Source organism: Pongo abelii, chromosome 1 (assembly GCF_028885655.2).
Source record: "Pongo abelii isolate AG06213 chromosome 1, NHGRI_mPonAbe1-v2.0_pri, whole genome shotgun sequence".
Classification (NCBI taxonomy): domain Eukaryota; kingdom Metazoa; phylum Chordata; class Mammalia; order Primates; family Hominidae; genus Pongo; species Pongo abelii.
Window position 1 is genome coordinate 47,735,928 of NC_071985.2, and position 19,775 is coordinate 47,755,702.

The following is a 19,775-nucleotide window of genomic DNA, read 5'->3' on the forward strand; positions in this document are numbered from 1 at the left end:
GCCCACGGTGCAGAGCCGCTCCTAAATAGTGGAGCAGGTGGAGAGGATGAGCGCTCCAGTGAGGCGTTAAAAATGCAGGGTGTGGCCAGGCGCAGTGGCTCACGCCTCTAATCCTAGCACTTTGGGAGGCCGAGGCAGGAGGATCGCTTGAGCCCAGGAGTTCGAGAACAGCCTGGGCAACATAGCGAGACTTCGTCTCTACAAAAAAAATATAAAAATTGCCCAGGCGTGGTGGCGTGCGCCCTGTAGTCCCGGCTGTTCGGGAGGTGGAGGTGGGCAGATCACTTGAGCCCAGGAGGACGAGGCTGCAGTGAGCAGTGATTGCGCCATTGCACTCCAGCCTGGGCGACAGAGTGACATCTTGTCTCAGAAAAAAAAGAAAAAGCAAGATGTAAGCCAAGACAGGAGGATCACTTGAGCCCAGGAGTTCCAGGCTGTAGTGTGCTGTCAACATGCCTATGAATAGCTACTGCATTCCAGTCTGGGCAAGATATACAGACTCTGTCTATAAAAAAAATAAAAATTAAAAAAAAAATGCAGGGCAGAGTGGCAAGCATGTAGTGGCAGAAAGGATAGAATGTCGTTGGAACGGGAGGTTCTAGAGCAAACAGGAACAGGTATTTTTTAGTGAGCTGTTCAGGTTATGTGCCTTCAAAATGGTTCCCAGGAACCCTTATCAAGTGAGTTCATTCTCACATGGCAAAGGAAACCAGTTACCAAATCCTAGGTCACTTCCAAGACTGTGGATGCTGGACTGGTAACAATCAGGGATTAAGTCATCTCATCAGAAGATTACTTCAAAAGAAGGCTTTCTTAATTATTTATTTATTTATTTTTGAATTGGGGGGGTCTTGCTATGTTGCCCAGGCTGGACAGGTGATCCTCCCACCTCAGCCTCCAGAGTAGCTAGAGCTACAGGTACACCCACTGCAACTGGCTTGAAGAGAGTTCTCAACACGCTTGTCACCTCCCATGTTAAGAGGGCAGAGATGAGTTATGTTACTACAATTTCATAGGGAGAAGATTGCTTCTTGGACCCTTCAGTTTTGCAATGGGGAATAGTAAGCCTATTTACTTTCTTGAAGTGGCCAAGAGAAGTTGAACTTGATTACAACAGCTTCTAATAGGTCAGTTCACTTTTACCCCAAGAAGAAAATTTAGCAAAGTCAAGAGGGTGGTATGTTTTCAAACACTGCAGCAACCCAGATGGAGGACACCAAGGAGGACTCCTTGATGTTTGGGCTGGATGTTTTGAGATCCAGTGAAGGATTCTATGTCCATAATGTGCGAGCAGGGGTTCCTCCCACCCCCAACCATGGGAGTCAGGAGACTCTAGCTTAGGGTTTCGGGTTACTTCTGGGTTAGGCAAATGACCACAAGCAGTCTGGCCTTGCCAATCAAGGAATGGGCCACAAGATAAATGGAGACAGAAACCAGGCAGAGAGGGAGCTAGAGAAACAGTGGACAGTACAGGAGATAACTTTATTGAAACGCAAATGGCATTGAACAGATGAATCTTGCTGGGAGGAGACATGCCAGATGGACAGAGGGCCCAGATTGGGGGTGGCCTCAGTGGTGATGAAGGAAGGCCTTTTCAGCTGGCTCTGGCATGAATTTTATTTTTAAATAATTTGTTATTTAAAATGAATTACTGAGGGGACAGCCCAGCTCTCTCTTCATGATTGTTACCGCAACTATATACAACAATTTGCTTTCCAGATTCAGTTTCGCTTTTTCTACATTGGATATAAAAGGGTATAGGTTGAAAGAGGGGAGGGTCAAATAAAAAACATAAACACACAGACATACACATATCCTGGTTTGGGATTTTGTACCCAATAACTTAAAAAAAAAGTGTTGCAAAAACTTCTGTTCACTCTCCACCTGAGGAACACTATGCATTTGAGAAACACGGACTCTGTCACAGAAACGGTGCTGCCTAAAACAGTATGGAGGCGGGGAAGGAAGCTAGCAGGGGTTGGAATTCATTTTGAAAAAAGATTGTTTTGTTAGAAAAAGCAAAAACAAAAAAGCATTAGAAAGTGGGAGCCACTGCACAGCAGTAGCCCAGAGACTGGCTGTGATATGGTAGCTCTGCCTTGATATCATCTTTGTGTCTTCAGGCATAGAGAAACGGCAGAGAAGCAGGAAGACCCCACAGGAGATGGCCAGAGGATCCACCATCAGCCTTCTGGGGACTGAGGAGGTGATCTTAGTGGAATTATTTTATACTCACCTCCCCCGGGCTTTAGTCCTTCCTCCAAACACAGTTCCAGAGCTCAGGAGACCTATTACTAGCACTGTATGTTTCTTTGTGCTTTACCCAAGTTCTCATACAGGGAAAATTGACAAACTTGAAACAAAACCAGTTCTAAACAGCCTCGTCTCCGCCATGGCCCAATCAGCTATTTTATGAGTTTGTAAAGATATGAAGCTTTTTTCAGATTTTTTTTAAAAAAGGATCTTATTTGGCAGGGCGCTGTGGCTCATGCCTATAATCCCAGCACTTTGGGAGGCTGTGGCGGGTGAATCACCTGAGGTCAGGAGATCGAGCCCAGCCTGGCCAACAAGGCAAAACTCCGTCTCTACTAAAAATACAAAAATTAGCTGGGCATGATGGCACGTCTGTAATCCCAGCTACTCAGGAGGCTGAGGCAGGAGAATCGCTTGAACCCGGGAGGCGGAGGTTGCAGTGAGCCGAGATCGTGCCACTGCACTCCAGCCTGGGTGACAAAGTGAGACTCCTTCTCCAAAACAAACAACCAAAAAAAAAAAACAACAAAAAAAGGATTTTATTCTATCACCTTGGCTGAGTACTTCTGTATCCAGGTCCTGCTGTGGGGAAAAGAGAGGAGGAGCACAAGGACTGAAGTGCCCAGGGCTGTGTCTTCATTATGCAAGAGTCTCCTATGAGCTGAGTGGAGTGTGGATAAGGGGCCTTCCTGGGCTACTGGAGCCCTACACTGTTAGCTGCCATACAGAAGGAGGTTCTGGCCCGGTTCTCAGGCCCAGCAGTGCCCTTTTTTATAACTCAAATAAAGGAGAGGGATGTTGCTGGGAGAACACGTTGTCATGGACATACAAATTAGATTTTTTTTTTTTTACTTTTTCCATCCTATTACATAATCAGCTTGGAATAGATACAAATAATTCGGCAGAAGAGCAATCTGGAAGAGACCTCCAACTGCTTTTCCTTGTTGAAGCCCCTTAGTGTGCCAGGTAGTAATTTCCAAGGCATAAGGTTTTTCTCTGAAGGCTGTATTCAACTAGGAAAGATGCAAACATTCTCCTAACTTCCACCCAAAAGCAGACATACCTTTCTTTGTTAAAATAAATGGAAAAACAGAAACACAAGGAAGCATGAGAAAGGTGACTTTGAAATTAACGTTAAAGTCTGAATTACAACCTAGAACCTTCTTATTTTGGGCCCCAAAGCCTCTCAGTGTGGGAACTCTACTACTTTAAAGGGCTTTCCCTTTAAAACAGTTGAATTTAGTGTGCATCAGAATCACCAGGAGGGTTTATTAAAACATGGATTGCTGGGTCCTCTCATTAGAGTTTCTGATTCAGCAGATCTGGGATGGGACTGAGAATTTCGTTTCTAACACGTTCCCAAATGCTGCTGATGCTGCTGGTCTTGTGCCATACTTTGAGAACCACTGCTTTAAGGAATGAGAAACCAGGGGATCACTCACTTACTTCCACGACCACTCTTGTCACAGAAAATTCTCCACGGTATAATCATGAAGAAGAATGACCAAACCATCAAACTGGAAGGATCTAGTATACATAGGTTGAATTTTCAACCGTCTTCGTGTCCCTGCAGCTTTGGCATTTTGATAGGTATCCTCCCTTCAAGGCTACATCTTCTGGGTTACTACCACCTTTCCCAGGATCTGTGGCTGGCAGTGCTCGCTTCCAGGGCTAGGCTGAGCAGACATGCACCCATGCACCCTGGGCAGTGGGGAGTGTCAAGTTGGTGGCCCCATATATCCGTAGTCAGGTTGATTCAGGACTCATTAAAATATAAGGCTGATTGGATCATAAGGGGCGATATCTCTAGGCTTTGGCCTTTGGGGAACAGTGCTCGTAAGATCATTTTATTACTATGGCCTTCTCAGTGGAGCCACGAGCCAGAACTTGTGGGTAGTATATCCATCTCTATTAATAAACCCTCTGCAAAAGCCCATTTTTCCATCCCATCACGGGTTGGCTTATGAAGTCTGCTTCTTAACTTTAGCTTAGTCAGTGCCAAGGAATAAGGAAAGCAAAAATAAAGTATGATGAGGAACTGCGCTTGGTGATCTGGGTCACTTCAGCACTTATTCCCTGTGTTAAATGTGTGATTAGGACAATTCCCCCGCCCTCCCCAAATAATGGCAGTAAAGAGTTCTTAAGGTCTCATGCAGATATCTCCTTGATCTTGATTTGGAGGACTGAGTCCTCTTCAGTCAGGCAAATTTTACCTAAATGCAGGGTTTCTATGTGGATGCCATCCCAAGTGAGGATGTGAGGTGTCTGTGAGAAGCAGCAGGCTACCATTTCTCTCTTCCTACTCTTTTAGAATACTTTAGGAAATAGTTACTCCTCAGACCACTGTAAGGGGTTATCCCTCTGAGCAGTGTGACCCTTGTTTCAGAGAGCTAGAAATGAAGAGATGGTGAGATTAGGTACACTAGTCTTGCAAACCAGGAAAACCAGAAGGCAAGACATTAAGAGAGAAAAAGAAGCCCTCTATTTTGTCTTTAGTACTTAAGGAATATGGATAGATCAGTTGCAAGGCTGGCAATTCAAGACCAAAACAGTATACCAACCAATAAGGATTTCATTGTAGGGTCTTCCCACGGACTTGCAGCAGATTTGTCTTCCCTGCCAGCCTCTACCTTCCCAATGGTTAGACATGCAAAAGACATGGGTACTTAAGGATTGACACAAAGACAGAGATAAGCACCGTAGAGCTGCCACAAAGTATAGATTTTAAAAAATACTTTGAAGCCTCAGAAGGTAGGAAACAGCAACAGCAAACTGCTCTTGTGTGTGTGAGAGAGGGAGACACACACACACACACACACACACACACACAGACATCAGGTCCCACATTAGCCTCCAATGACCTAGTATTTTATTTTTAGTGCCTAGGCAAGGTCTGAGAAACAAGTACATTGGACAAAACTTGTTGGTTTTCTTCATCCAGAAATTAAGGGACTCAGCTCAGGAACCTCTCCTGGAGTTGTGGCTCTCCCCATTGGTTGACATTAGATATTGAATTCATGTCATTTCCTAGACAACTGTGGTGAGGGATGGAGTTGGGGGGCTGGAGAGGAAGATAATAGCACAAATTCCAGTATTAGGCTGGATTCTTCTGAAGGTGCCTGGCAGTTGAGAATTTAGCTATGGGACCCAGTGTTTCTTTTCTGAAGGATCCCAGTAGTCTCAACCAAGAAGCAGGACGTAGGTGGGAGAGAATGCTGTGGATTTGCTCCTTGCCATAAATTCTAGGGCAGTGAGTGGGGAGCTCAGGTTTTCTGCTTCAGAGAAGTCTGGATGAGTGTCCCAAGGGGTTATAGCACCATGAGGAGGCTCAGCCTTCTGCAGTTGCCATATAACTGTGATTCCTTCATGAGAATGATCAATCCCCACAGTGAGGGGCCCAGATGTGCAACTGTAAACAGGGTCCCAGGCTCCAGAGGGAAAGCCGAGGCTTCAATACCACCTCACTAGATGGGAACACACTTTCTGGAGGAAAGCAATTGGAGACCTGGGCTAAATGCAGCAGTCAGCTGAGAGTAGAGGGTGGTGGATCTCAGGAAGAGAAATAAAAAGTCATAGCATGAGGCCTCCAGAATCAACCTGCTGAGGATCCAAATAAAATTCACGGTGGTATCCATGGTTACCAGAGAGCCAAGAATCCCTTTGGGGTCAGAGGCAGTTGGAACGAAAGAAGGGGTTCTCCCCTCTCCTTTTTCTCAAGTAGCCAGTAACATCCATGGCAGAAGGCACTGGCTGGGCAGCACCAGAAAATAGAGTGAAGCGCTCAACCATCAGATTAAGATGGCATTAAAAGTCTGAGCCTTGCCATGGAACTGGAGCTTAGGATAGGGTTTAGAAAAGGCCTAGATCCCAAGCAGGCCCATCCAGTCTTCTCTTCCTTCTAAGTTAGAACAGCCAGCTCGGGGGCCTCCTCATTCTGCACAGCAGAGACCTTAAGGCAGTGATTTCAGCACCATCCTTGGACACACAGCCTCTTCCCACCACAGAATTGCATATGTTACAGCTGAGTTGGTTAGGGATCTTCACAGCTCATGGAATTAGCAGCAATAGCAATAATAGTTTCCATCATACAGAACCCTGTCATCCATGGGAGCTTACCACGTGAATGCAGACACTTTTGTGAGGGGCAGCCTGGACCATCTTTTGGACTTAAATGAAAATATACTGATATGAAGATTCAGATGCATCTACTCCTCGGCTGGGTGGAACAGAGTGATCCAGGTTGGTATGCCTATAGATTCTGATAAAGTCTTGTGCTACTTAGGAATCTGAAGAGCAAACACTTAGGCCGGTGCTCATCACATATCCTTGACCTGCAGAGTCCTGAAGCTTTAGCCTGCTAGGCAGCTCAGCCTAGAAGCTGGTCCCACGGGGCTTTCAGAAATGGCAGGAAGTAGACTTGCCCACTCCTGACAAGCAAGATTCCATAGTCCTTCAGGCTCCATCTTAATTGATCCCAGATCTTCTGCCCCCCAATGTATTGTACACTAATCAAAAGCTTCTTTCTAGCTGGCTCCTTGGGTTTCAGCTACATTTCTTAGATGATCCCGAAGGTCTAGATAACAAGGGGGCGTAGCTTAATGGAGGTTAACATTTCCTACTGGACTGTAAACTTAAGGGCCCAAGTCTTTTGTGTGTGTGTGTGTGTGTGTGTGTGTGTGTGTGTGTGTGTGTGTGTGTGTGTGTGTGTGTGTGTGTGTGTGTGTCTGTTTTAACCTAATGATTTGTACATAGTGAGTTCTCAGTAAGTACTTGTCAAATGAAAGAACAGGGATTGCCAGACCTTGGAGGTAATGGGAAAGGAGCAAATCTGCAAAGGTAGGATCTCTTTGGAAGGCAGGTATTGGCCACCAAGTCAAACTCCTTGAGTCTTATATTCTGATTGGGATGATCTCACATGGATGTTCGGTCTCTTATATGTGAATACTCACTTGTGAAAAATAGTAAGAGCCAGCTAGGATATTTGGATTCAGTCAGGCACTATCAGAATAGTGCAGTGAAAGGCCAAACTGGCCACAAGACAGAGGAATGTTTTCAATTTCCTGGTTTTCCTCTGGTCCATGATAAAGCTCAGAGTAACTCTTTATCAAGATGGGGCTATACCTTCTCATGACAGAGGCTGGCAACTGAGCTACCCAGCAGAACGTGTGCTTTCTCAAAAGGGAAGTCAAGGGAACTGGGTTCCTCTTCTCCCTCTACTTCCAAGCCAATGCTTCATGTCTCATATAAGCCCCATGGATGCCAAAGATAGTGGCATGGCAGGTGTCATGCCAATTGTATGGCATCAGATTCTCCAAAGAAAACCCACTTGGAAAAGCCAAACTAGCCCCTGGAAAAGCAACCCAAGCATCTCGTGGACATGTGAGGAAATGGAAAAATGGAAAAAGAAAAAAAAAAGGGAAACAAAAAAATAAATAGGCAAATGGGAGAAAAAAATGAAAACAAAATAAAAACCAAAAATAAAAAAGTAGGGTTTATTGACTCTCATGCATTGTTAAATTAGAGGGTAGAAAGACAGAGCTGGTAGTCTTTCTCTGAAGGCTGTAAGGTTATTTTTGTGGTTTGGTGACTTCTCAGGTTGGCAGCCGTCTTGTTGATGTCCCCTATGTCATCCAGAGGGCAGGAGCGGGCAGCTCTCTACCTTGGCAACTGGTTCCTCTCTCTCCAGCTTCATCTTTTCCATTGTTTTTTGTTTGTTTGCTTGTTTTGTTTTTACCTTTTACAGATTGATTTAAACATTTTTTAAACCACATGCTTCTTTTTCTGGGCTCCAGCCAGATCTCTGGGGGAGGAGTTGTTGGCAGTGGTGATGGAATTGGGAAGGGTCTGTGAGAAAATCTGAGGAGCTTCCTGCCTCCCCCAGATCCCCCTCACATGACTGTCTCTCTCAGGGTTGCTTGTGAGAATCATTTAGGAACTGCTGCAGTGTTCTGATGTTTTCTGAACCCCTCCCCAGAAAGCCCAGGAGTTTGTAATTGAAACAAGAAGTCAAGGGAAAGACCCAGAATCATCTTTTCCCCAAAGTCATTAGAGGAGGCCAGTAAATGTGTTTAGGGGGCACAAGTTCCCAAATGCCACCCCACCATTCCTTCCTAGGAAGTTCTCAAAGGTACAGCACCAAGAACCTGTCCCTCCTCTTTCATCTCCTCCTCCCTCCTGTTCTCCTCCTGGGGCTGGAGAGCTAGTGCTCTGAAAGAGGAGAGGGGAGAGGAGGAGCTAAGATAGCTGATGCCAGCGTTCTGCTGTCCGGGGGTGACAGTGATTGCTGAACCCTTAAAGTGTTGCCTGAAGGTTGGGGTCCAGGATGGTTTCTCGATCTGGAGACTCAATGTAGTTGGCAGCTTCTTGAAGTTTCAGCAGCATGGCCATCTAAAGGAGGACAAAAGGATGGATTTATGAGAGTTGGGACTCTGGGTCCTGCCCACAGAAGGGAAACAACAACAACAACAACAAAATCCCAACACTTTGGGAGGCCAAGGTGGAAGGATAGCTTGAAGCCAGGAGTTTGCGATCAGCTTTGAAAACAAAGAGAGACCCTGACTCTACAAAAAAAAAAAAAAAAAAAAAAAAAATCGGCCAAGCATGGTGGCACACAACTACAGTCCCAGCTACTCAGGATGCCAAGCCCAAGTGGGAGGATGACTCGAGCCTATGAGCCTAGGAGTTTGAGGCAGCAGTGAGCTTTGATATCATCACTGCATTCCAGCCTGGATGAAAGAGCAAGACTCTGTCTCCAAAAATAAAAACAAAAAAAAATCTAGATCATGGGTCTGATCCTTGGTTTCTCAGTGATGAAGAGCTCAGAGTTTAGAGTGGTTTGTGAAAAGGCAATGAGGATTGCTTCAGTGATAACTGTGACACATGTATGTATAACAATTACTTGGGAGTATGCCTGTTATACAAGGGACAAAGTACCATTTATGGAGGAATACCAAAAAAGAATGAGACCACTTCTGCCTGCAGGGTGCTTGCACTCCAGGAGAGGAGGGAAGCCCTGAACATACCAACGAATACTGGGAGGAATGTGAGAAATGCTATAAAATAACAATTTCCCCTTCTGATAGAGTATAAACCAGCAGCTAGACACTATTATTATGAACCTATTTCTCTCCAGCTTACCAGCTGTGTTGCTTCATGTCAAGTCAAACACCTCTGTGTACTCACTTCCTTCTCTTTACTTACTTTTTTCCCTGGACACATCCAGATTGGTACTTCCATTTCAGCTAAGTAAACCTGGTGCATTTTCTGTTGAATCTGCTCTCCACATTCTCTTCTGTCTACATGATTATTAATAATCTTGCAATTTAAAAGCATTTTTATACAGATAGCATCTGTTTTTAAGAAAGTCAAAATTTTAATAAAAATGTATTATGATTATTGGAAGTATTTCCTATGGGAAAGATAGAATTGTAAGGTCACAGGATTTGCGCATGTTAAGTTTTAATATAATCTGCCAAATTATCTTCCAAAATGGTTTTATCAACAACCACTCCCACCAGTGGAGTATAAAAATCTATGCTTCCATACATACTACTTTTGCCAATGTGAAGTGGTATCTCTTGTTTTAATTTGCATTTCCTCAATTATTGGAGAGGCAGAGGATCCTTTTATGTTTTTATTGGCCATTTGCATTTCCTCTAGTCAAATGCCTACTCATATCTTTTGTTTTTTTTTTGAGACAGAGTCTCGCTCTGTCGCCAGGCTGGAGTGTGCAGTGATGTCATCTCGGCTCACTGCAACCTCCACCTCCCGGGTTCAAGTGATTCTCCTTCCTCAGCCTCCTGAGTAGCTGGGACTACAGGTGCCTGCCACCACGCCTGGCTAATTTTTTGTATTTTTAGTAGAGACGGGGTTTCACCATGTTGGCCAGGATGATCTCAATCTCTTGACCTCATCATCTGCCCGCCTTGGCCTCTCAAAGTGCTTGGATTCCAGGCGTGAGCCACCACACCCGGCCTTCATATCTTTTTCCTAAGAGATGGGGTCTTGCTCTGTCACCTGGGCTGGAGTGCAGTGGTGCAATCACGGCTCACTGTAGCCTCAACTTCCCAGGCTCAAGTAATCCTCCCACCTCAGCCTCCTGAGTAGTTGCGACTGTAGGCATGTGCTATCACACCCAGCTAATTTTTTTGTTTTTCTAGAGATGGGGTCTCAGTATGTTGCCCAGGTTGGTCTTGCACTCCTGGCCTCAAGCCATCCTCCTGTCTCAGCCTCCCAAAGTGCTGGAATTACAGGTGTGAGCCACTGTGCCCAGCTGTTTATATATTTTATCCATTCTTCTGTTTGGAAATTTTAGATATTTTAGATACCAGTCTTTCCCCCCAGTTTGTACTTGGCTTAGACTGCTTTCTACAGGAGTTCCATGAACTCATTTAGCTGAAGTAGTCTTCAGGATAGCGTCAGAGGAGAAGCAGAAGTAGAGAGAGTTCTAGTGTGCCCTACTGCTCTACTTCTTTGGTTGATATTCCTACATCATGAGATCTACCTGAGATTTGGGTCTTTGCTAGAATACATCTTGCTGGGATGCATTATTATTTAGCTTAAGCCAGGTCTCAGGCATATGATCTTTATAACCCCAGATTCTGATATTCAGAGCTCCTCACTGGCCTCAGCCTGGTCCTGGCCTTGCTAGTGCTCACTCTTTACTCTCCAGGCCCCCATCAGTGTATGTATGAAAAGTGCGAAGAATTCAGGGTTTTTTTAAACTTATTTTTTTCTTTTTTGAAATACAGACAGGGTCTCATTATGTTGCCCAGGGTGGTTTTGAACTCAAACAATCCTCCCACCTCAGCCTCTCAAAGTGCTGGGATTACAGGTGTGAGCCACCCTGCTGGTCAATAATTCAGTTCTATAATAGTCTTATTTTTACTCTAGAATGGCTTCTACTCACCAGAGGATCTGAGTCCAGAGAACTTGGGGTGCTGTCTTTGACTGTCCTATCCTCGGGAGGTGAGGCAATGCTGTGAGGGCCCACGGTGGGTGGGGGCAGGTGGTACAGCTTTGATTGGTCTTGTTGGGCTGATGGCCAGGGAAGTGTGTCCCGGACCCATTCCACTGGGTCCTCCCAAGCAGCTTTCTGTCCGTGGACCTGGAAAGAAGGCGAAATATGATTACTGTGGGGGAATTAACAGATTAGAGGCTTGTTCATGCGGTCTTTTGGTAGTTCCTACAAAAAATAGGCTCCTTAAAAATGTGCACTTCCTGGCTGGGTGCAGTGGCTCACACCTGTAATCCCAGCATTTAGGGAGGCCAAGGCGGGCAGATCACTTGAGGTCAGAAGTTCAAGACCAGCCTGGCCAACGTGATGAAACCCTGTTTCTACTAAAAATAAAAAATAAAAATAAAAATTAGCCACGCATGGCGGTGCGTGCCTATATAATCCTACCTACTTGGGAGGCTGAGGCGGGAGAATCACTTGAACCTGCAGAGGTTGCAGTGAGCCACTGCACTCCAGCCTGGATGACAGAGCAAGACTCTGCCTCAAAAAAAAAAAAAAGTGCACTTCCTCAAATGTAAATCCTCGAGGCTCTGATTTCTGTGGAGTTTTCCTGAGTTTCCAAACAAGGAAATAAGTTGGTATAAATTGTAAAATAATTTTGGAGGATAATTTAGCAGATTGTATTAAAACTTTAAAAAATATTTAATTTTTATTTTTTCAATTTATTTTATTTTTAATCAACAAAAATTATATGCATTTATGATGTATAACATGATGTTATGAAATATGTATTTGCCATGGGATGGCTAAATCAAGCTAATTAACGTATATATTACCTTATATATATATTTTTTCCCAGAGGGAGTTTCGCTTTTGTTGCCCAGGCTGGAGTGCAATGGTGCAATCTTGGCTCACTGCAATCTCTGCCTTCTGGGTTCAAGCGATTCTCCTGCTTCAGCCTGCCAACTAGCTGGGATTACAGGCATGCGCCACCACATTCGGCTAATTTTTTGTATTTAGTAGAGATGGGGTTTCATCATGTTGGTCAGACTGGTCTTGAACTCCTGACCCCAGATGATCCACCCACCTTGGCCTACCAAAGTGCTGGGATTAACAGGCGTGAATCACTGCACCCGGCTTTACCTCACATATTTGTGTGTATGTGTGGTGAGAACACTTAAAATCTATTCTCGGCCGGGCGCGGTGGCTCACACCTATAATCCCAGCACTTTGGGAGGCCAAGGTGCGCAGATCACCTGAGGCTGGAAGTTCGAGACCAGCCTGACCAACAAGGAGAAACTCCTTCTCTACTAAAAATACAAAATTAGCCATGCGTGGTGGCACATGCCCGTAATCCCAGCTACTTGGGAGGCTGAGGCAGGAGAATAGCTTGAACCTGGGAGGTGGAGGTTGCAGTGAGCCGAGATCCCGCCATTGCACTCCAGCCTGGGCAACAAGAGTGAAACTCCGTCTCAAAAAATAAATAAATAAATAAAAACCATTCGCTTAGTGATTTTCAAGTATATGATACATTGTTATTAACTATAGTCGCCATATTGTACAATATGTCTCTTAAACTTATTCCTCCTAACTGAAATTTTGTATCCTTTGACTAACATCTCCTCAACCACTCCTATTCACCTACTCCCCTGCCCAGTCTCTGGTAACCACCATTCTACTTTCTGCTGCTCTGAGTTTGACTTCATTAGATTCCATGTATAAGTGAGATTGTGCAGTATTTGTCTTTCCGTGCCTGGCTTATTTCACTTAACATAATGTCCTCCAGGTTTATCCATGTTGTTGCAAATGACAGAATTTCCTCTCCGTCCCCCAGCCACCCGACCTTTTTTTAAGAGACAAGGTCTCGTTATGCTGCCTAGGCTAGACTTTAACTCCTGGTCTCAAGAGATCTTCTCGCCTCAGCTTCCAGAGTAGCTGCTGGGACTACAGGCATGCATCATCCTGCCTGGCTTTGAATTTCCTCCTTTTTTACAACTGAATAATTTTCCATCGTGTGTATATATACCACATTTTCTTTATCCATTCATCTACTGATGGATGCCTAGGTTGCATTAAAACTTAACATGCACAAATCTCATGACCCTGCAATTTCATTTTTCAAGTAGGAAATGTTTCCACTTTAGTCATAACACTTAATTTTTTTTTACTTTCTTGTTTTTTTGAGACAGAGTCTCCCTCTGTCACCCAGGCTGGAGTGCAGTAGCGGTGATCTCGGCTCACTGCAAGCTCCCCCTCCCAGGTTCATGCCATTCTTCTGCCTCAGCCTCCCTAGTAGCTGGGACTACAGGCGCCCACCATCACGCCTGGCTAATTTTTTGTATTTTTAGTAGAGACGGGGTCTCACTTTGTTAGCCACGATGGTCTTGATCTCCTGACCTTGTGATCTGCCCGCCTTGGCCTCCCAAAGTGCTGGGATTACAGGCGTGAGCCACCACGCCCGGTTTTTTTTTTTTTTTTTTTTTTACTTTCTTGAAAACAAATACTATCTGTGTGAAAATGCTTTCAAATTGAAAAGCTACTAATAATAATGCAACATTTCCTTAAAATAACATAATTTATAAATGAAATAATGATTTCTGGCATCAGTCTGACAGCACCTTTAGAAATTTACTATATCACCAGGAGATATCTATCTCAATAACAAGTTACTTTTACAGATAATATATGACCAATGGGTCTAGCCATTACATCACAGTTTATTAGTGCTGGAATGGACTTTAGTGATCATCATACCCTAATTTATAGGTAAGAAAACTGAGGTGGTTTTAAAAAAATGACATGTTCCTTTTGCACTAAGTTTTTATTCTAACTTTTAATTTTAATTGTTATTTTTTTTGAGACAGGGTCTCACTCTGTTGCCCAGGCTGGAGTGTAGTGGTGAGAACATGGCTCACTGTAGCCTGTATATCCTGGCCTCAAGTGATCTTCTGGCCTCACCCTCCAGAGTAGCTGGGACTACAGGTGTCCACCAGCATGCCTGGCTAATTTTTTTTATTTTTTGTAGAGACAGGATCTCCCATGTTGCCCAAGCTCCTGGGCTCAAGCAGTCCTCTCGCCTCAGCCTTCTAAAATGCTGGGATTACAGGCGAGAGCTACCGGGCCCAGCCTTATTCTAAGTTTTGTTTTGTTTTGTTTTTTTTGAGACAGAGTCTCGCTCTGTTGCCCAGGCTGGAGTGCAGTGGCGTGATCTCAGCTCACTGCAAGCTGTGCCTCCCGAGTTCACGCCATTCTCCTGCCTCAGCCTTCCAAGCAGCTGGGACTACAGGCACTCACCACCATGCCTGGCTAATTTTTTGTATTTTTAGTAGAGAGGGGGTTTCACCATGTTAACCAGGATGGTCTGATCTCCTGACCTAGTGATCTGCCCACCTTGGCCTCCCAAAGTGCTGGGATTACAGGCGTGAGGCACCATGCCCGGCCTCCTTATTCTAACTTTTAAAAATCTTTTCACATATTTCATTTTATCTTCAAAAGACTCCAGTGATTTAGGTAGAGTAGAAGGTGATGTCTCCTTTTTTTTTTTTACATATGAGGGTATTTAAAAAGGTCAAGTAACTTGGTTAATATAACATACTTAGTAGTAGTTAGTAAGTAGCTAAGGTTTTGTTTGTTTGTTTTAATTACGGTTTTACTTAATTCTTAGCTCAATTATTTTTCTGTTTGCTCTGACCCCTAGAGAGTGGTTTAAATTGGGCTTAGAGCCAGAAGGCCTAGGGCTGGAGAGATGGCCCCAGAGGCAGTGGTCACTGTACCATTTGCTGAATGGCAGCTGGAGGCAGGAAAGCAGCTTAGTCTACCCAGTGCCTTGCTCCACCTGTTAGAAAGAGAACCTAACTAATCCTAGTAGTCCCATGCCTAACATTAAAGAAACGTTTCTACTTTGTTAGGTAGGACAGCCTGATCGTAGGGTTTGAGTGAAGTGGGTAGGGGCTCACCTTTATCCCATCCTTGGCTCCTTCCTGTAGATAGGGAATGATAGAGTTGTTCCACAGGTCAATGAACCAGGTCCGGAAGTCCTCAATGCCAATGGGACAGGACAGAAAGAAACAAGGGCCTAGGGAAGAGGATGGGGCCATGAAGATGGCTGGGAACTTAGATCTTCCCGGTTGTGTGCCTCTTTTACTCCTTAGTACCAGGCAGAGGGGTCTGACAGTCAAAGGATTAAAGGAAATTTAGAGTTGTCAAGACTACTGGGTGCTGACTGCCTAGACGGCAATCTCATAAGTCCTGCTTCACAAGGTAGAAGTGAGATAAGGGAGTGAGGAAAGCTGTTTAATTCCTTCCTACATATGTGCCCTCCTTTTTTCTGTTAAGTGTGGGGAAAAAACAAGGAGAGGGGTTAGCTTTCTGGTGATTGAAGTGGTGCTATGTTGGGAAGGCTTGTTAAGTGTTTCTAAGTCTGAAGCCACAAGGCTTGCAGCTCCTTTATATGCTGAAGACTCCAGGAAGGAAAGGGAGCATCCCTCCAGGTAGTACAGTGGAAAAGGGAAGCCACCTCCTGACCCCCAAGGGGAAGCTGGACCCCAGTACCGATGAGGAAGTCTGAGGTGCTGTGCTTCTCAAGGAAGGTGTGGAGATGATACCACAGCTTGGGTACCCAGTCGAGCACCCGAAGCAGCTCTTCCTTGTTGGCATTGATGTCGCTGTCTGACTCTACCAGCTTCCTCCTCAGGTAACGAACCAGGAAGCCATTGGCTGGCTCCACGTTGTTGGAGAAGGTCAACATCCTGCCACCAAGGATGGGGAAAGTGGGGTCAGAGTGGCAATGGGCACTTTGTCAGGGTTCAGCCCCTGCCAGTCTGTCCCTCCTTCTGCCTGCTTCTCACTAATGCCTACTTGGTTTCTTTTCAAGTAATAGTGGGGACATCTGAACTCAGAGCAGCAGCCCTGGGGTGGTAGAGCTGATTTTCAAATCGGTAGCCCTCTTCAGATAACCTTCTGACATCACTGACCCAGATCAGAGTGTGCGGGCAGAGAATCCTAATTCTGCTTAGAGCAACCTACCTGGCTCTCTCTTAGCTTAGCAGTCCTTTTCTCTCCTCAAGTGTCCTCCTTCACCTTGTAACTGACATGACAAATACATCTACTTTGTATTTCCAGCCCAAAAAGCTCTGGATACTTCTCTTTCCTTCTCCTATCTACTGCCTCCTGGCCAGAGTCCAGGATTGAAGATTCTTGGGTAGGGTCAGAAGGTTCATCCAGAGCCAGAGTTCTTACCTGAAGCTCAAGTGCAAGCCATGGTTGGGTGTCATTTTTATAGGCTGATTGGTGGTACCTATAATATAGGGACTGTAGGGAGAAAGGGGAAAAAGATTCACTTAGACTTGCCTTCACACTTGCTTTCTGCCACGTGCACACAACTCATAGGTTGTCCTGGACTGGGTTCTCCCTCCTCCCACTTTGATGAGTTTTGTCTTGACCCCAGCTTTCTTACCATTTATGATACTTGCAGGTGAGGGCCCCATTGACCAACTCACTGATGGAGCCTGCTTCACTCAGGTCATCCAATAGGATCACCAGGGGCACATCCCCAATTCCTGTTTCCCGGTCTATCTGGTTGGCTAGGTTGGAAAGATACAGTTGCAGATCCTGGAATAAAAGAAGGCTGTGGGTCAACACTTGGGAATAAGCAGCAGGATCAGCCTTGGAAATCAGGATTTTGAAGAAGTTTTACTAGATCTAGATTCCCCTGGGGCCTTTAGTTCCTTGCAAATTTGATTATAGCAGATTACCACAGAGTGATAAGCAGTGGTTCCAAAGGCTCTAAAGCAACCCTCTTAAGCAGCAGCCCCTAAATTCCCCAAAGGTGGGGAACATATGCTATTTCCTAGATGGATTTTCACTGGTACCATGGACTACTATTAATGGGCATGCCTCCCTGAGCTGGGAAGAGCAAAGATCTGAACCAACTCCATAGTATTAGGGTATGCTCAAGAGACACCAGGTTTTGGCAGGGGAGGGTGCAATATGTACCATTTAATTCCAAGTGCTTCTTCCCAGAAAGCCTAAGGTCAGAGAGTAATACTGAAAAGAAAAGTAGAAGGAAGAGAACAAAAGAGAAGGGATGGGATTGACAGGGTTGGTAGAGAGTGGGGTAGAAATGAGGAGAATGCAGTTTCATCAATGACCAACTGAGGAGGAAGGTGCACAAAGCAAGGAAAAGTGTGGAGAGGAAAGCCTTTCTTCCACAAAGGCAAGGGAAAGTGTGGAGAAACAAGTTAAAGGCAAGAGGCTGGAAAGAAATTGTGGGGAGGGAAAGGAGAAGACTGGAAAAGGGGATAGATAGAGAGGGAAGGAAATGAACACAGAAGAGGAGAAGAAAGATGAAGACAGAGGTGAGGAAAAGGGAAAATGAGGCAGGAAGGGGCTGAGGAAAGGTCTTAGGGAAGGCTGAGGCATGAACAAAGGCTGGCAGGGGCGTTGGGGGGCAGCCACCTTGCAAGACTGCTGGTGCATGTTGAAGGTGCTGACGATGCCCTCCGTGACCTCACGGCCAGAGCGCTCCACCAGGTACTCGGCCAAGCGATTGGTCAGGTAGGTCTTGCCCGTGCCGCTGGGGCCCGAGAGGACGAGGCGCCGGTGCTTCAGCAGGAGGCTTATGTAGTGCTGCATCATCGGCTTGGGGATCAGTGTCTCAAACACCAGGCTGTCGACGCATTTCTCCTTCAGACCTGAACCCCCACCCCAGAAAGCACGAGTATTGACCAGGGTCTTGAGGATAGCAAGGGATCCTAAAGGGCTTTTCTTTCTTTATCTAGGAGCCCCTGAAGAAACTCAGAGCCACTTGCCCCATGGTTCCATAAGAGTCCCTTAACCCCTAGTTTTGAAAACTTAGATCTTCTTTTTAGGGACATGCTGTGAGCTGGGGGTGAGGAGTGAAGTAAGAAGCCAAGGCTTAGGAAAAGTGTCCCTGGGAGCCAAAGTTAGGATTGGGTCTTACTCATCTTTTTATATCTCACATTACTTAAGCATCTTCATATTATACCTTCTCAGTGAGCTCTTGGTGAATGAATGCATGATGGATTATTTGATGATCCTGTCCCTGTCTTCATGCCACACCACCTCACCCCAAGAGACAAAGACTGACCTTTGAGGGAGACTGATATGTTATTGACACCTCGACGGCAAGGAGGCATCTCGGGGGGCTCTGCATCCAACACTCGTTTCACGTGGCTGATGCTGTAGCCATGGATGGACTCAGTGCTTAGTCCCAGGGTAGAGGCTGGGTCCATTTTAGAAATATAGTCCTGACAGAAAAGACAGGCAGAAGAAGAAGAAAATATGCAAACACAGGTGTAAAAGCCACAACAAAGAATGTCTATCAGAGGAAACAGAAATAGATGGAGAAAGTGCAGAGCATATACTTTTCCTAGGTAGCATTTCTCCATAAAGCCTCAAAGGTCCCCAGGATCCCAGTGCCTGGATGGTTTAATATCCCATGAGAAGCCATGCATGGTGGCACATGCTTGTAATCCCAGCTACTCAGGAGGCTGCGACAGGAGAATTACTTAAGCCCAGGAGTTCAAGGCTGCAGTGAGCTGTGATCACGCCACTGCCCTCCAGCCTAGGTGACAAGAGTGAGACCCCGTCTCTAAAAAAGTATATATATTCCACGAGAGGATGAGCAGCCTTTTTGAGTACAGGTATCCCCTTACCTTGAACACTTGGAAAACAGCTTCATCCAGCATCTTCCAGTCAACTTTTCCACTGACCTTGCTACAGCCCAGGAAGAATTCCTGCTGCTTCAAGTCCTGTAAGGCCAAGGAAGGAAAAGCTCTTGAGCTTCACTGCAGATGACTCCATGAACCGGGGTCCTAAAGGCCTTAGGAGTTGAGTTCTTTGATTTTGGAGGTACCCAGGGTCCAGATTTTCTTGGATAAATGTAACAGTATTTGTTCGTTCCCACTGTGGCTCTCCCTGAAGTTCCTTACCCCTTTGATGATGTGCTGTGGGGGCATCCTCACCACCACCCGAAGGGTCACTTCCTCCTTTGGACCACAAGTACTGATGCCATCCATGGGTGACAGGTCTGTGGGGATTGAAAAGAACCAACTGGTATTAGGAGTACCCGCAGCCTTTCCTAAACTTTCTCATCATTTTCCTTTCCAAATAACTCTATTTGCCACAGAGACGGAATGGAGGTCCCAAACTCAAAAGTAGTTCAGGTTGAAGGACCATTACAACTCAGTGTCTTAGGACACTGGCATCTGCTTGGCTTCGGCATTGTTACTGCCCTGACCAGAGCAAGTGGAATGGTGTAACAGTGAAATAAGCCCTTTTCTTCCCTTCACCCTTATAGATTCTTCTCCCACACAGGTACCTGTGTCTGCAAGACTGGGGCTGAAGGAATGGGTGAGTGCCAGGCCTAGGGAGCGGCGCGGGGAAGATAATGCAGATGATCCAGGGACCTGCCCTGGAGTGGAGCCTGATGAGGGGCCTGGGGCTACCTTCAGTCGGTCATTCTCTGCTTTCAGCAGGTCCACCTCCAACTGTGGCAAGAACAGACAGGGTAGGGTGGCAGATTGGACAGACAGCAAGCCTTTGT

At 45.6% G+C, this 19,775-nt stretch overlaps 1 protein-coding gene across 24 annotated transcripts in view; it reads right to left on the minus strand.

The window, feature by feature from the left end:
- Positions 1 to 5,105: 5,105 nt before the first annotated feature.
- The window catches only part of NAV1 (neuron navigator 1), a 282,581-nt gene continuing 267,911 nt past the window's right edge, over positions 5,106 to 19,775 (minus strand). For all 24 annotated transcript variants that reach the window (XM_063725839.1, XM_063725836.1, XM_054523273.2 and 21 more), the window contains 11 exons: positions 19,551 to 19,719; positions 19,162 to 19,259; positions 18,886 to 18,981; positions 18,318 to 18,477; positions 17,666 to 17,901; positions 16,665 to 16,819; positions 16,448 to 16,519; positions 15,761 to 15,957; positions 15,166 to 15,284; positions 11,162 to 11,359; positions 5,106 to 8,640 (listed from right to left, as the gene is read on the minus strand). In XM_063725839.1, coding sequence (XP_063581909.1) covers positions 8,545 to 8,640; positions 11,162 to 11,359; positions 15,166 to 15,284; positions 15,761 to 15,957; positions 16,448 to 16,519; positions 16,665 to 16,819; positions 17,666 to 17,901; positions 18,318 to 18,477; positions 18,886 to 18,981; positions 19,162 to 19,259; positions 19,551 to 19,719 — 1,596 coding nt within the window. In that variant the 3' untranslated portion in view covers positions 5,106 to 8,544. The remainder of the gene's footprint in view (positions 8,641 to 11,161; positions 11,360 to 15,165; positions 15,285 to 15,760; positions 15,958 to 16,447; positions 16,520 to 16,664; positions 16,820 to 17,665; positions 17,902 to 18,317; positions 18,478 to 18,885; positions 18,982 to 19,161; positions 19,260 to 19,550; positions 19,720 to 19,775) is intronic.